We start from the raw sequence: 17,318 nt of genomic DNA on the forward strand, positions 1-17,318 counted from the left end.
CGCGCCGCTGCGCCCCGTCAGGTCTGAATTAGCCCTAATTCAAACCGCATCAGAGAAAAATCCGTGGTGCGAGTGATTTTCACCACGGATTTTTAATACATCGTAAAATACAGTGTCATCCCTTATTTAACCTCAAAAATCATTTTGTACTCTTATAACTTTTTACTTAATTACCACGTCCTGGCATCTCTCATCAGTTTTCAATAATCAACCAAAAATGAATTATAAAAAAAACTCGTGGTCATCAAGATGACGCATTCGTGGTATTTCTTTGGCGGTGTACGATCATTCGCTGTAGTAAAGAAACTGGTAACGCCGAGCAGGTATTTTGCAAGTCCTCGTCGACTACTGCAAGTGGGCCTCTTTGGCAAAAAAAGCTGAAGTGTACCTTGGGGATTTCCAAACAAAGTAAAAGTCAACTTTCTACCTAGCACTGACTACTTTTACTCTTGCATCCAAAAACGATCATTTTTGATTGACACGCCTCCGGACAAACTGGATATGGGATCATCATGAATTTATAACCCCATAAAATTATGCTTTTCTTATTATTTATTATGAGATTTCATTGCCTATCGTTACAACTTATAAGTCTGTCACCGCTCAATCCACAATGTTCTTTTCGCAATTAAAATTATTTTAGTCAAATTCCTCACTTTGCAGCTTTCTCCGTGAAGCAGAATTAGCACAGTGTCTAGCCCACTCTAGCGACGAATTTCTGAATTCAGTTCAACCGCGGAGCGTTAGTGGGCACAGACGTTAGCGGGATTTCAAATCGTATTACGTAGTAGTTTTAGCCATGTAGACGAAAATAAATAATCAAGTGGTAAGGTGCGGCTTCCGCATCCAATGAAGATTGACAATTAAATGAGATATTGAAACCATCGATATGGTAACGGTGGAATAAATTTCAGAAGACTACTTTCATCATGATGCTCTCGAATAAAAATTCTATTGAATTATTAGATTATTATTACGAGCGTGAACTGTGAATTTCCATGAATCAGGCCGTCTTTGCTAATTTTTAGTAGCCCCTTGAAATAAAGTCGTTATTTCTCACATTTTTAAAAATTAAATGACTTTTTTTCCGATGCAGTGTTGATTTGATTAAACGCAATGGCAAAAGTTTCAAAACCCGAGATTCGGGTCAGGCGTCTCTTTGACAGTAAATCAATCGGGCATCGATGTACTCGAAACGTTCGGTTTTGTAAGATTTGAATGAATTAAGAATTAAAAAAATTCTGAGTCCTGCGGTCAATAAAATGAAAAATTAAATAGAAAATCCCGATGCGATACGACTATTGATATACGCGCGATTTTGACACGGTGTGAGTGGGTTTCAAGAACGCTGAAGTGAATCGTAAACATGCAAGATACGTTGACAATCCAGGAATCCGGTACACGAAGAAAGTAGACACACTGGGTGATCAACTTGAGACACCAAAAATGGGTGAATGTTCGTTGAAAAAATAATAAACGGTCAAAAAATTGATTTTCAAACGTAAAATGTCCGCAGGCCGAACCCCGGAGCTTTGGCAAGTTTTCGCGTAACAGCATTCGGTTAAATTCCTCAATCCGACGTCAGTTAACGTGCGAGCATTCACAAGAGCTTGTATTAAAGATAAATCACGTTTTGGTTAAGTTGTTATCAGTTTAAGCATTTCCGCGCATGTTTCTTGCTCGCGATATTTGCGTGTAGAATAAACGCGGACAAACGTATCTTGTGACGACTGGAGTTCTGTCCTTAATGTATATATCTATACGTCCGTAATCTATAAGTTCAGTGTGTGATATAGCGGTGCAGAGGAACGAACGGGGTTCAGCTACGTCGCATTTTCCAGTGTTTGGCTCGTACACGGTGCGTCGCGTATCGACGTGTTGCCGAAGCAAATGTCAAGCGTTTATTCAACCTTCGTAATAACAGCGGTCTTTTTTTATTCCCGATAATATAAATAAAATAATACATTAATACAGTGAAATTGGCCGAATTTTCGGGAGTGTTTATCAACAATGAGACAAGACGAAATGGAAGGGCAAATGCAGTGCAAAGGTATGACATTTAGTCTTTCGGTGCATCGAGCAAGTTATTAGTGCAGCTTTTATGTCTATACGTATTATACCAAACTATGACATCTACGTTGCTATACGAGTGCGTGTATAATGGATGCATGGCTTTGTCTCCATCTCGTGTTCAATACCCTTACTCCCTGACAAAGTGTTTTATTCACCAAAACAAAGGCCCTGCGCACCGCGTTGACGCTCATTATAAAACATACACAAACGTGATTTCGTATACTAAAAATATACACTAGAGATGCGAAAGATACGTATGCAAATGGGGAGAGGAAAGAGTGCGAACTTTATGACAATATCATCAACCGTATTCGAGCTTCGAGCACGTTTGGTTCGACCTCGTATTCACTTGTTTTATTTACCCCAACGTTTCTTCCTCCCCCTCCTATTCGTATGTATACAACGCGGTGCACGACGGTAGAGCTTTTTATGTCCCTTGTCCTGTGGAAAGAATCAGCAAACAAGTTGTAGCTGCGTGGTGCAAGGTGCAACATTTGACACTTTGAGGATATCGTCTAATGAGGAACGTACGAAAACCGAGGGAATTTCTCCGATCGCAGGTTTCGGTAGGTTAACAGTCCCACACCGGGAAAGCGATCTTTTGTGTGAAATCCCGCGTGTGGCAACAAAGAATACCCGAAAACAGAACTTCGTCTGATTGGACTGAAAAAAAACTGTTTAGCTTGTTTTTATATAAATGTGTTTTCACGATGATGATGAATTTCCAAGGCAACAAACGGCAGTCAAAAAATGATCTTCGATTCATTGAATTTTCATCTACGGCATTGTGAACGACAAAATTGTCACTCTCCCCTTTCAAAAACGAAGGTTATTGCATGAAATGTCGATCTCTGAATTATCGTGATTGCAAAATGCGGTCTTTTTTGAGCTCGGTAAGCCACGACAATTCGTTATTACAGATCGTTCGATCGCTTTTCGACATTTCATATCGACTCCTCTGAAGACCGTAACTCTAATTTTTCATTTGAAATCGCCCATTTCTTTCTCGAGTTAGAGCTGATAAAAAAAATCAAAAATTATTCCCCTATCCTTTCACACACGTCGAAAAATCGAAAACTGTTGTGTTCTTTGTTCTTATTTGGTTTGAACCCCTTGAGTTGGCGAGTCGAACGAATACCGCCATTACAACGTATTTCCGAGAGTCGGACACGGTTAGGCATACATTTTTCAAAATGGTGGACTGCACTAGTCAATAACAATAAAATTCGTGATACCTACGCGCAACGAGCGTCGAGCACATAACGTCCCTGTCACACTAATGACTCGCGTCTTTTGCCCTACGGCGAGTAGGGCGTTAAAAAAACTGTACTGTATCACTTACTCGGTGAAACAAAAAAAAATTGAGAGAAATTCATTCCATTCTCTATCGATTTTTCGAAATAATATTTTCAACACGGAACGAAAATGAGACGCAGCAATTGAACGTTAACTAAATATTCCTTTCCTGTTTGAAATTTTTAAAAATGACGTAAGCTTTTTCACTCATTTTATTTTCACTTGACTCTACTTTCATCAAAACATCTATTGCTGCTTACCGGACCGAATAATCCAAGTGAAAAATCATAATGACAACATTTATGTTTGTTTCTTAACCTTAAAGCATGGATCAGTCGACTAACCTCACCTCGAATTTTCGAAATGAAAATTCTCCGCTGTCGTTGACTAATCAAAAAAGGCTCTGTCAGCGGACGCGAAAAGATGGCAAAAATACGCTGACAGGGGCTTTTTTTTATTGATCGAACCGTGTCAAACATATTCAATTTCGAAAATTGCAGCTATCTCTCTCGCACTCACGGTGGCGAGATAGCGATTGCTCCATCACCTTAAAACTCCGACGAAGTTCTCAAATGATGCCGGCCGCTGCGGACTAAATGATCGAATTCTTTCCACGTCGAAAAAAACATCTTTCAACAATATTTTTACTAAACCCGGGCATACATATGCGTTTTACATCATGACATTTAAAAAATTAGTCTTCCATTGTTTCACATGCAGGACGCGTGCAGCGTTTTTAGCCCTCGGATTGGAAAATTTTTTTGCGCTGCACTAAATAAAATTCACTGCAATCTCGCAATAAATTGAGGGATTCCAATTGCTCAGTTTTTCAAAGGGCTATGACTTTGGACATATGAGCTATCGAAGCACTTTCTAATCCTTAGAAATCAGTCGCCTAACCTCACTCCAAGTTCGAGAAGTTTCAATTTTTCGAAATGGTGTTTTACCATCGAAAAAAGCTTTGTCAGCCCTTGTAAAAGGTCGGCAAGAATCAGCTGACAGTTACGAAAAAAATCTGCGAATTCTTTCACTAAGCCAATCGAATGAGTGTGATTCTACAAATGCGAAAAAATTAATTTTTTGCGACAACTACGATATGTGAAAAAGTATTACAACAATACCTGCCGTCTCCTTATTGGAGAGAAACGAAAAAGTATTGCACGTTGATGGTGTCGGGGTCTCCAATACACTATTAAATTTCATTTTTTCCAATTTTAACTGTCTTTGAATTCGAAGTTAAATCTTTTGTCTGTTTTTTTGATCTTTGTTTTTCAATGTTACTGTTTTTATATGCTACTTGAAAACTACAGAGCCTCGAGTACAGTCTCTGCATATGTTCGTATGCGTGTGCGTCTCGCACGCTCCGCTTGAGAAGGGGATGTGCCAATGAATCTTCAAGTTCAAACCTGGAGGGGATATCCGTATTTACCTGATGCATGAGTCTGTGTGTGTGCCCGTGTACACAGTTCGGAAGGAGCGAGATCGCGATTTAGCTTTTGTCGACGCGGACCGGTTCAGTACGCGAGTCCTTGATCAAATACGATTGTCCATCCAAAGTGCTGCCATATTCGAGGAACGAACTGTATACTCTTATAACCAACGCGTTTCAACAATTATTTACAATAATTGTGTTTTTTTCGGTATGGATTACAAGAGAGGGAGAAAAAAGAGATCGAGAAATATTTTACGATCGAATGATGAAGAGAAGCGTAAGTTCTCTGAAGACGAAGGCACTTTATCTCTGGAAACTGCAACTTTTCGTTTTTTATTATTTTCCCAATTTCGACGACTCTTTCGAGCGTCCATTAGATTCTAAAAAATGAAAAAGAACGAAACGTTGGTAAACAGCGAATTCAAATTTTCTTCGGCGATCGTGCGTTTGTAGATTTTTTTCTTTCTTTAAGCAGATTTATTGCAATTGGACAATACGACCAGGTTCGTTCGGAATATTGACTTCATTCAAACGAAAATTCTTATTCGCCTAGTTCTTGGCGATAAAAGTTCATTTGATTCGGGTCTTATATTCTCGTGGATATTTTCAGAGAGAGAGTAAATATTTAGTGAACCGTCGACTTTGTGGCTGTAGAAAGTTTTCATTGGTGCATTCGCTAATAAGTGTGACCGTTATCCGGCGAAGTACACTCCCGTTTTCTTTGCATCGAACTCGTGCCAAAATCAAATTTTGCAGCTGCCGCGACAAGTGCTCATTTTTGAATAGCGAAGCTCATCGATGTTCGATGCAATTCGATATATTTGGTTTTACTGACACCGAGGTTCACGAATGAAAGGTTTTCCACTGGATTTCGCCTCCTCGATTTTTCCCTTTTCCATTTTCTTATTTTTTTCCAACGTCCTGTTAATTGAATCACATTTTAAGGTATTAGTAGAGGCGAATGTGTCCCGAGCAGATACTCATCGAGCGATTAGCGTCGCGTAATCAGTCCTTGGGTTAGCGACTCTTCGTCCAAATCCTCAGCAAAGCTGCGCTTTTTAAGTGGGGATCGTACGAACTGTACCCTGCGCGAACCCTAATTTGTGACAGTCCAACGTTTCCGCGACGCTTTCGTGTTGTATCCCTTCCTTTGTCCGCAGCAGCAATGATAAGTCCCGATGGTGCCACCGGCAGCGCTGGCGGCGCTATTCGTGCCTCGTTTCTCATTCGAAGTTGAAACGTTATTTTTGCGGAATCGTTATACTTTGGATAGGAAAAAAACCTCGAACTTTCTTTTCTACTTGCATCGAAAGATCGAAAGTTGGAGATTTCGAGGTTGCACACATAACACGATCGGGGCTCGTTCCCAGCGCAATTCCATCCTAACAAAATCATGGCAGAAACTTCGGTCTTGCTATTAAGGGGGTGTCCTCAATAGGAACGTTCTAAAACCTCGTTTTATTGATTGTTTTTAGAAGGAAGAAAGGAAGCTATTCAATTTTGGGGTACGGTTTTATTAAACGAACACAAAGAAATTCCTTTTTATAATAAAACAAACAAAACCACCTCGTAATTTACGATGCTGAAGTTTCCAACGTTGGAGCTCAACGAAATGATCTAAAAAACTGTCCAATAATTCCAGCAATTCTCCAATTTATTTCCAGTCGAATTTGCACTTTGTATTTTTTCAATCTACACAATTATGATTCGTGAAATAAAAAACTGATGGATAAATCATTTTATTTTCATTCATTTCGTTGGACTCCAACGTTGGAAACTTCAGCGTCGTCGTAATTTCCTACCGAGACGAAAAACCAAAAGAGCATTCAATTTATTATGAATTTTTCTTCCGAGTGCACTAAAAAACGGCAAAAAAATATGCGGGATCAACAAATTTCGGTGTGTTTACAAAATAATCTGTTAAAAAAAAAATAACTTCAACTTTAAGGTGTTTTCATTAAAATGTAACTTAATACGATAAGTTATAATAATTCAAATCTACTATGACGCTGAAGTTTGCAACGTTGGAGTCCAACGAAATGATTTTAAAAATCCCTCCAATAATTCGAGTAATTCTCCAATTTAATTTCCTGTCGAATTCGCAATTCGTAGTTTTTCGATCTGCACTGATACTTCGTTAAGTCAAAAATTGGTGAACTACAAATGTTTTTTTCGTTCATTTCGTTGGACTCCAACGTTGCAAACTTCAGCGTCGTAATCTACTTCACTGTCACTGTGTACGATTTTCATAAACTTAGTAAGAAGCGTTCAATCGTTATATGCAAATTTGACATGCACCTCAGCCCATTTAAACTCTGTGTGAATTTCAAGACTTTCTTAAGAAAATTCTTTCGTGTACGAACTACCTTAAGTGAGTCGTACACATTCGTGTTTCTATTGGACACACTGCGACTGAACTGAATACAACGGACCTTTCTCGTCTGCTTCTGTCTTTATTTTCTTATAAATATTCACAATTGGCCTTCGTTTTATTGTAAACATATTTTTACAAAGTTTATCTATTGATTCACACAGTTAAAAAAAAAAAAAAAACGATTTTTTTTTAATTTTTATTCGGAACACCCCCTTAATAGGTATAGATGAACAGAGCCATATCGGCTATCTCGGTTCTCGCAATGTCAAGCTGTTTAAATAATCTTCGTTGTAAGAAAATATTTATAAGTGCAGTACAATATTTTTCATCAACAAGTTTCATGATAAGACGCAGAAGCGTTTCGAAAGCGCTTGTGCAATCGATCTCTGGTGTGCACACTCCACGTTCTTCGGGCGTAGGAAAAAACGATTTTTGCAGACCTTAAGATTGCTCGTAGTACGATTAACACAATTTTAGTTTTTTTTTCTCTAAATCTCATGAATAAATTGTTGAAAAATCGAATGGGAAATTCGTAAATTTTTCTTCAACAATTCATATCTCAGTGGAGCAGTTTAAAAGATTTGTAAATTCACTGTTTCAGCCGTGCCGGAACGATCGGAGAACAGGACGAAGAACCAAAGTCCACCGACTTTGTTGTCGAGTTTACGGAGCGTCCTGTTCGTTATTGGTACAGTCGTAGCCGGATTCACAGCATTTTGCAATTCCTTGACCTGGTAAGTTTTCGGTATAAAAATAATAAGAGGAGCGTTTATTATTGTCGCGAAATTATATCGAATTTTTTTAAAACACTTTTACAAAAATGCTGCTGTATTTTTCAGGCATCTCCAGAGGTTTTGGGGTGCATCCGGCGACTTCTGGCAAGCCAGATGGGACGAAATATTGGACACAGTGGGCGATGACCCCGTTACGTTATGGGTTTATGGTGAGATGATTCTTCAATCTATTCAATCATCACACATTTTCGGAATATCCGAATGACACGTTGGGAACAGGTTCTACAAGGAACGGAGACATTTGAAAAAGTTTCATTTTAAAAGTTCACAGGCCTTCGGACAAACAAAAATCCCGAGCAATTATGCACACGCTGAGAAATAGATCGATGGTTCAAAAGCATTTGATGCGCCGTTTGAACGAAATCTAAATTTCCACCCCGCAATTGTATTGTGATTTATCACGCAGGATGTTTATTTCTCTCTCTCTCTCTCTCTGCACGGTTCCAAATAGTTCGCTTTTCATTTTTCGTGACGCCATGATCGTAAAAAGCCCTCCAATTATTCCAGTAATTCTCCAATTTTGTTTCCTGCTGAATTTTCTATTCGTTGTTTTTCAACCCGCACGGATGCTTCGTGAATTAAAAAGTTGGTGAATGACCAATGTTTTTTTTTCGTTCATTTCATTGGACTCCAACGTTTCAAACTTCAGCGTCGCATGAGCGTATGTTATCGGTTTATCAATAAAAAGTATTTTTTTTCGTTTTCAGGATCAATGGCACTGATGTTCGTTGTTTACTGGCTGTTTGGTGGTATTTACACAATATTGGACATAACAAATCGACCAGCAGCATTGCGACGTTACAAAATCCAGCCAGGAACAAACGAACCAGTGGACAGACGAGCTCTTCTCATAGTCATTGCTCAGGTATTGTTCAATCAGTTTGTTGTTGGACTTCCGGTTGTTTATTGCAGTTATCTGTTGATGGAATGGCGGGGCTATCCACTGATGAGAGAATTACCGACTTTTCACTGGGCACTTTCCGAAATAGCCATTCACATACTGTTCGAGGAAATTGGATTCTACTATTCGCACAGGTTTCACATATATTTCATATTTTCCAATAAATTTCCAAGCTTCCCAAGCCCATCGGACCTCTCACTCCCGAAAATAATGTTACTCATACAATGATACTCATCTCGTTTTTTTATTTTCAGATTGTTGCACAGTCGATATCTGTACAAGTACATTCATAAACAGCATCACCAGTGGACGGCTCCGATTGCTGTCACTGCGATTTACTGCAATCCGATTGAGCACATTTGTTCGAATCTTATACCACCGTTTCTGGGCGTTTTCATTGTTGGTTCTCACGTTGCAACTGCGTATTTGTGGTTCTCGTTGGCCATACTTTCTACTCTCAATGCTCACTCAGGCTACCATTTGCCGTTTTTCCCGTCCCCGGAAGCTCATGATTTTCATCACTTGAAGTAAGGATAACTTACGAGATTCTTAAACATTTTCCCCGGGTTTTAGAATTATTGGAAATTACAATTTTCCTATTTTTTTCGAGTATTTGATGAAAGAATTAAATTTTTAAAGAGCGTGAGGAAAGAGAAATAAAATGGTTTCTTAAAATCGAAAAAAAATTATGAGAAAAGTCACACTAGTGAAATCGGAAATGAAAAATGTATTCTTCGACTATTCAGATTCAATCAGTGTTTCGGAGTACTTGGAGTGTTGGATCGTATTCACGGAACCGACACCCAATTCCGCAATTCGCGAGCTTGTGCTCGTCATGTTATGATGCTGAGCCTTGTACCGCCGAGAGAAGCGTTCCCGGACGAAGACAAATACAGCAAGTCCAATTAGAGAGTAATCGAAGCTTGTGCTCATGAGTTTACGCGAAAAAAGGGTGAATTGTTGAACATGTGATTCGAGACACGACGTCGAATCGATGATGCAAAAGCAAACGGAGGAAACGAATTGACAATGAGAATACTAATTTCTATGTAAGGGCTGAGGGTTGTCCGAATGATACGTTCCGACGAGGCCGGATACATTTTTTTCATAAGAAGTTCAAGAAAAGTTTGCTTTCGTTATCAATAATGCGAAATAAAAGTATGCGAACGTGCGTGCATATATTAATGTTATTAATATAAACACGGAACGGTTTATAAACTAAAATGCAGGCTACGATAAGAAAAAACCGTGATACACTTTTGAAGATAGGAAAAAGTCGAAAAGTTCAATTTATTTTCAATTGCTAGATTTTGTCCTTCGAGTCGTATGCAAATCTCCAAGTGTCATCTATGATCCTTAAATTTTGCACGAAATCCGAACATTCTTGCAACCTTTTAGATTTCTCATGGAGTAAAAATTTAGGAGTGTATTTAAATGATGAAATAGCGTACGATCATGATGATTAGTAATACGAAATTTTAAGTTCGAAATTTCAAACGACAAATACAGATTTGTAAATTGAGGCGGAAATGTTTTTATACTAACAGGAAATATGATCAATGACAGAATTCCAATCTGGTGACGTTGAAATTTCCATTATTACGAAAAATCCACTATTTATTATACGTTAATGGTAATTTTTCGTAAATCATTGTTTTCAGTTCGCATTAACAATCAACATTTTCCGAATTTTCATTGAATCCCAACGGTAGTTGTATTTAAAAATACGAGATTAATAATAATGCTTGTCCTGTGCTAGCCTTGAAAACAGTTTTACTCGCAACCTGATTAGGCGAGGAAACTTTAAAAAACATTAGAGAGGACATTAAAATTATGTGAAAATCAAAATTTGAACGAGAAACGACGGACGTCAAAGCGCCGATACAAACGAAATTATGCGTGTTGCATTTCTCAGAAAATTAAATTTTGACGATAAAATAATTAAGAAAAGAATTATCGTTCACTCGGTTGACAATGATTTCGGAACTTTCGTGCATGAAAATATACATAAAAATAAATGAAGGTTTCGTTGAGATTTACAATCATCCCGAAAACGCTATTCCGAACGCACACTAAATAAATGACCTTTTGTTGTTCACTTGTCTCTACATACGTCTCTAAAATTACCAATTAGAAAATCAGTGGGAAACGAAACAAAAAAAATCAAGCAACAAAAACATGTATAACAGAACACTATTTTTATATTCGTACTTCTGTTGTCTTTCTGTAGTATTAATAATCATAATTATATTAAATAATAATTAACATCGATAATAATAATGAAATACAAAAAAAGTTGATGGAGCAGACTTCTACAGTACAATCCGACTGCTTTGATCGATCATAGAGACAAAAACATTCTTGTTTTTTTTCATGGAAAATGGATATTGTGAAACTCGTTGTGTCGCGTCAAATAGGAAAATTGGTTACTGACAGTTTATTGTAATTACTGCTTTGGGCCAGTAAGTAGGACATTCTGTTATCTTTAATCTTCCGACTGTTGAAAAAGAGCACTTGAAGGAGGCACAGGGTCGGCTGATAAGAACCACTAATTACAAATTTTTCATGATAATTATTTGATTACGAGGTTTATAAGAGAAATAAAATAGCGCGGATCGATGATCATTTGATAATAAGAAGGAGCACACAACTGAAAAAGTGTAACTCGTGGATATTGATAAAGACAATATTTTTTGTCTTACTACTTTCATAAATTGCAGAACGATTTGACTCTCACCGGTGTAAAGTTTTTCGACTTTCAATAAACCAGACAAATCCCTGTATTCGTTTCTCTGCGTTCAGTTCCTACATTGAGACAACATCCAGGTTTTGCTCTCGTTGTACCGTATTTTTCGGTTTTCTATTTCCAAATCAGCATGTCCTCCGAAAGGTTTTCGAAAATTTGACGTGTACACGATTCAATTTCCTTACCTCGTCTCAAGTGAACTTTAATAAGTTTTTTCACCTTGGATTCATAAAACGAAAATATTTCACGTTCGGAAACATTGATGTTGTCTATTTGACTATAAAAATCGGCTGAACGCAGTACATCTAATTTTTCAACACTTTAAGTGCAACGTCCGACAAATAGTGCGTACTCACAAAGTCGGTTATTCCAATGTATAATATTAATAATAATAATAACTATTATTATTATAGTACTAATTATAATCATAATAATAACGAAACACATTTCTTAATAAACTAGTAAAAAATAAATCCTCGTAAATTTAAGGCAAAAGAGTGTATATTTTAAGCTATCTATGAAAAAAGTAACAATGTTAATCAGTATTTATTGGCGAGTGTTGGAATTGTTGTCTAACAAGCCCAAAATTTGCTTGGTATTCCAAGAATCAAAAATTCGAAAACTTCCGTAATTTTATTTTGTTTTTACTGCGAGGGAATGTCACTGTGACAGGCCACCTTTATTGAAAAATTGATTCATGCGGAAAATCGAGCAGTCGGAATTAATGTAGTGACTGCAGACTGTCAGGAAATGCTGGGATATTAAAAAACGTTGAATGTCTGTGTATGAACGCAGTTGTCGGTGTACGTACCCGTCCTAGAGTGCTGAGAGTTTAAATATTGTTTTAATAATCAATGCATAGAGGGCCACACCTTGAAGCATGTTCGCTAAAAATGATCCAATTATTTATTGTTTTTAATTAATGGTGGATGTATGCGTGGGCGTGTGTGTGTAAAGAGAGCCAGAAGGTAAAAACTGAAGGAGTGGAAATGAGGTGAATGAAATTTAAGTGAAACCTGATCAGGTACGTGCGGTTGTGTGTGTGTGTGTGTGTGTGTGTGTGCGTTCATTCTACGTAATCGTTGGCTGCTAGCAATGATATTTCTCTCGTATCGAAACCGTTTCGATGTGACCATTACGCGGTGTGATGGCTTGAAAGAAAATTTGGCGGGGTAATCATTTTGATGTTTCTTTTCGGTCCACATGACATTCTCGATGATCAAGCATTTACAAGGTGGGCTCCTCCAAGTTTTGCATATGTTTTTCCGACTTTTCGATATCCTTGTAAACCCCAGAGTCCTTGAAATCGACATGCGCACGAGGCTTGACAAAAATTCGGAAAAAAATTCATCTGTTCGGTGGTCTTCGAGTGCCGACTGGAACAGGATCGAAAAAAGTTTTCTATATTTCATGTGAACGAAAGTCAGCTCATACATTGTTAATTACTTTTGACTCAAAGATGGTGTTCACACAGTTTGATGGTGTGCACTGCACGAGCAGAAAAAAATAGTATTATTTGATCCGTTACTGTGACAAGGCCTCTCAATTGTTGCTGCGAAATATTGTTCTCTGTTTCCTTATTGCGTTTCGACGAAATGATTAGACGGTTTGGAGTTTTTCAATATTTGTCTTACTTTATTGATGTATAACTTACGTGAAAGCTTTCTTAATAAAAAAAAAGGGAAATTAAAAGACGAAAAAAAAGAAAAACTTCCGATAATACACACCAGTTGGTAAAACATTCGTGTACGATGATTTCGAAGCGGATAAATACCCCTGCTTCGATCGCCTCTCTTAAAAACTTTCAACAGATAATCAATATCAACATGATAGTATATTTTCAGTATTTATACCGAAATATTTATATACATATGTGTGTGTATTTATAGATTTTTACAATTTTTTCTCCGCACGGTATAAAAATAACTGTCATTATTGCTCTGTTATACATTCATAAAATATCGAATTTTCAATGTACAATAGAACTGAGAAAAACCATGAAATTTTCTCGTGGATTACATCCATTCGTGTTTTTTTTTCTTTCTCAACAATGAAAAGTATATTGGGATGACACTCGTGTAAATTCGTTGTCTTTTTCCCTTACAATCGTGAACTTTAAAGCGTTGAAATGCAAATTTATTGTTCGATATTGAAATTAATAGTTTGTTTTTTAAAGCAAACTGGTCATTGTCTAGCGACCAGAAACAGATTTTTGGACTATCGATGAAAAAAAAATATAAAAACGTGTCCACCATTCCTGATTAAATCTTTCATCTCCTTTGGAGAATACGTGGTTAACTTTTTAGAGTCCAATTCCAGTCACAGATCTTTGTAAAACCTTCGGAACGCTACGAAATATAACATTGAAAAAATGCAATAAATTCTCTGTATAAATGTCACGCTCCATCACCGCTCGATGCAAAAGAGACGTAATCCGACTATCCAGATAAACACGTTTACAAGATCTTTTTATGACTTTTGAATTCAATAGAAAATTCGAAAATCAACGTTGAAAGAATCATTATTTTTCACAAATATGAACCTCGAACGTTTTTTCAAACGTTTTCTTTTGGGACGATTGATAATAACAGACAATTTTCATATAACGAGTGTCGGAAGAGCAACGCGTTATGTGTCTGCGTACGTATTTTTTGTCTTTGTGTCTCGTAAGGCCGGTTCGTTTATCTACAACTTGCTCAACAATATATTTACACATCGAGTTTATGGGTGACACCAAAATTGTCGCGATCTAAGGCTAATACACGATTATTATGAATCGAAAGAGTTTTTCCCCTTTTCCATTGGGCTTTTTAAACTTGATCATCTTCTCAACATTTTAATTTTTAAATGCAAAATATTGTTGATATGTTTTATCTTTTAATTCAAAAACTGCGTTTCGTAGTGAAATTTTAATTTTGAGTAGTTAGCCGTAAAACAAATGGCGAATTCATTATCGTAATATCATCGATTATTATAGTTGATTTATTTTGCGGTAAAAAATGTAGCCATAAGTTCAGCTCGTTAGAATTTCAATTTGAAGTTGGCATTTTTGGAAGAAAATTTCTTATTTTTGATCTTTTTTCAATTTATTTGCAGATTCAAGTTTTCAACAACTATTGAGTATTTCTTATACTTGAAAATTGATGATAAAAAAAGGTCTATATAAAATGCAGACAGAAGATTTTCCGTTCCAGAAATGCAAACCTCAACATCATCAATCTTGCAATATCCGATTACTTCCAGCTATAGTCGTTATACATTCCATCTATGAGGAAATCCATTCTCCTGTAATGTCTCTTGTCCCAACAGTCTCTTCCTCTTCTGTATAGAAGGAACGTCGCGCCGCCGAGTAGCGGAAGTGCCATAATGGTTATTATCACTGGAATAATGTAATCAATCTTTCGAGGCATACCAAGCGGAGGAGTTTTTGTGGGTGAGGCAGGAATCGGTTTGTCTGCTTCCATCTCGCCGATAGTCACAGTTGGTTTAGGCTTGAATTTTTTCACAGACGGTTTTGGAGTTGTTATTGTCAAATTGGCTGCAAGTTTAGTGGCTGCCGCAGACTCAACGCCGATCGTTGTCGATGATTTTGTGAAATTCGTCATGGCGTTGGATCCAATTGTTGTTTTATCATTCAGCGACATGGTAACATTTGTGTGCTCGAGCAATGGCATTTTTTCAGTAGTTACTGCCATCTTTTCAGCAGTACCCTGATCATGAGGGTCAATTTTGCTATCTCTGTTTTTTCCACGTGACTTTGCTTGCCCTACAGTTTCCTCGACTCTATCTGTGGTTGATTGAATTAGAGATACATCCAGAATCACTCCTTTTCTTGCTGTTATTTTGGAAGTTGGCAATACTCCTTTGCGGGCAACCACTGATGCGTTTCTGATTTTGGGAGGCTTTGCTTTAGAATTCTCACTCACATCTTCGTATCCAGGCTGTACTACAGATGTTTTCAAAGTTTCTATTTTTTCTAGGGATTTGTAGAGATGTCTTGGAGAATCATCATTGTTTTCTTGAAAAATCGGGCCTCCCTCTGCTAGCAACGAAAAACTTTCCTGAAATATGCAATAAATATTTTGATGTGAAATGTCTTTTTATTTTTTTGGTGAAATCTTATTTCGGTGGATAAATTATGTACGAATTTAAAACCATATGATTAAGAACATTTGGTTGTTATTTTGCCATGATCATAACCAAAACAATTTTCCTTCGATATAATTTGAATATATTTTTGGTTTACAATGGCACAACATATATATCTGTAGGACAACATGTCAACATGGATTTAGATAATCAACAGAATTAGGAATCATAACATGATCATGAGCAAAATCATTGATGACCGATCTCTACCAATGAAAAAGAGTAAAAATACATTTATATAGACTGGGGCAATCAAGATACTTCAAAAATCGTGGTAATTATTTTTTTTTTATTCTTGTAATTTCGTTAATTTTTCCAGAAAAAGAATAAAAAAGAAGACTTTTAAAATAAAAATAAAAAAAGCTTTAAAAAGGAAGAAATTTAAAAAAAAAATTAGAAATTTTGAAGCAATTCAAATTTTTTTCAACTGCTTTTTAAAAAGAACAGCCAAGATGCTTTATATTAAAATTTCAGCAATCATTGACCCTATCTGAATTGACTCCTGAATTTCTAGGCACCATTCTGGGTGCCTAGAAATTTTTTCTTTTTTCGAAAATTGCATAAATCTACAGTAGGTTTTTTATGTTTGAGAGTAAGCAATAGATTAAACTTTTCAAACTTCTAAAAAAAAAGATATTTTCTTAGGTACTCCGTTGTGTCTCGGTCTTCCCTATATATATGTATAGACAAAGTAACTCACATTGTTGACACGTTTATTTATGATGTTCGGTGGAAGTGTCGTGGCAACTAGACGGCTCGTATTGCGTGAATGTTTGAGAGAAAAAGCGCTCTGATTGTCTTTCGAAAAGCGATCTGTCTGTGTTTCATTGACAGGTGAGGTTAAAGCAGTCGCGCACAAGATGAGCGCGATCGTCGTGTATACTAACATGTTTATTCTCACAAAATTCGGTGATTTTCCCGTTTAATACCGTCACACACTGAATTATAGTCACGAATAAAAAGAATAATTCATCAAAAAAATTATAAAATAAAAAAAATAAAAAGAAAAAATAAATGTGAGTGGCCCAAACCCACCGAACATTTATTTATTCCATCCCACACCTGATACACCTTCGCGCATAACGGTTGCGCATACAACTGCTGGGACTTTCGTGACGAAACAATAGTGTTTGCAAAGATTTTTCTTTATTTGTTTTCAGCGTTTCCAGTCAAACTCTTTCATAACACATCCGCAGTAACGACGCTCTATTTCGAATGTGAAATCTATTAACGCATCTTTTCTCTCTCATTTACGTCGTATTACAGTCACTTTCCCTCGACGAACAAAAACAGAAAATACTGAAATATGATGGTATGAAATGTTCAAATGTTAAACACAATAGCGAGCGCAATTGAAGTATTATTTTCGAACAACTTAACGGATGCTAGGAATCGGCGGTATTATTATGATTATTAAATTCTGAAACGTGACACGAGATCCACGAGATGTCTCGTCAATTTCGTAAACAATTTTCAAATTATACATACGCATCTATATGATTTGTGTGTGTGTGTTTGCGCGCGCGCGCGCGTGTTTACGTGTATGTATGAAA

The 17,318-nt window shown here is 36.9% G+C and overlaps 2 protein-coding genes across 3 annotated transcripts; one reads left to right on the plus strand and one right to left on the minus strand.

The window, feature by feature from the left end:
* Window positions 1-1,160: 1,160 nt before the first annotated feature.
* Window positions 1,161-11,653, plus strand: LOC122406540 (fatty acid hydroxylase domain-containing protein 2). Of its 2 annotated transcripts, none has more exons than XM_043412047.1 (6): window positions 1,161-2,050; window positions 7,777-7,909; window positions 8,015-8,118; window positions 8,677-9,004; window positions 9,125-9,397; window positions 9,617-11,653. In XM_043412047.1, the coding sequence occupies exons 1-6, from the start codon at window positions 2,011-2,013 to the stop codon at window positions 9,777-9,779; spliced, it is 1,041 nt and encodes a 346-aa protein (XP_043267982.1). In that variant the 5' UTR covers window positions 1,161-2,010; the 3' UTR covers window positions 9,780-11,653. The 2 variants fall into 2 exon arrangements, with proteins under 2 accessions (XP_043267982.1, XP_043267981.1); XM_043412046.1 differs by lacking the exon at window positions 1,161-2,050 and adding an exon at window positions 4,878-5,078.
* A 1,778-nt stretch (window positions 11,654-13,431) lies between these two features.
* On the minus strand, window positions 13,432-17,167 carry LOC122406541 (uncharacterized). Its single transcript, XM_043412048.1, has 2 exons — window positions 16,466-17,167; window positions 13,432-15,677 (listed from the first exon to the last, which is right to left on the minus strand). The coding sequence occupies exons 1-2, from the start codon at window positions 16,652-16,654 to the stop codon at window positions 14,850-14,852; spliced, it is 1,017 nt and encodes a 338-aa protein (XP_043267983.1). The 5' UTR covers window positions 16,655-17,167; the 3' UTR covers window positions 13,432-14,849.
* Between the last annotated feature and the right edge of the window lie 151 nt (window positions 17,168-17,318).

The sequence above is a fragment of the Venturia canescens genome, chromosome 2 (assembly GCF_019457755.1).
Source record: "Venturia canescens isolate UGA chromosome 2, ASM1945775v1, whole genome shotgun sequence".
Taxonomy (NCBI): domain Eukaryota; kingdom Metazoa; phylum Arthropoda; class Insecta; order Hymenoptera; family Ichneumonidae; genus Venturia; species Venturia canescens.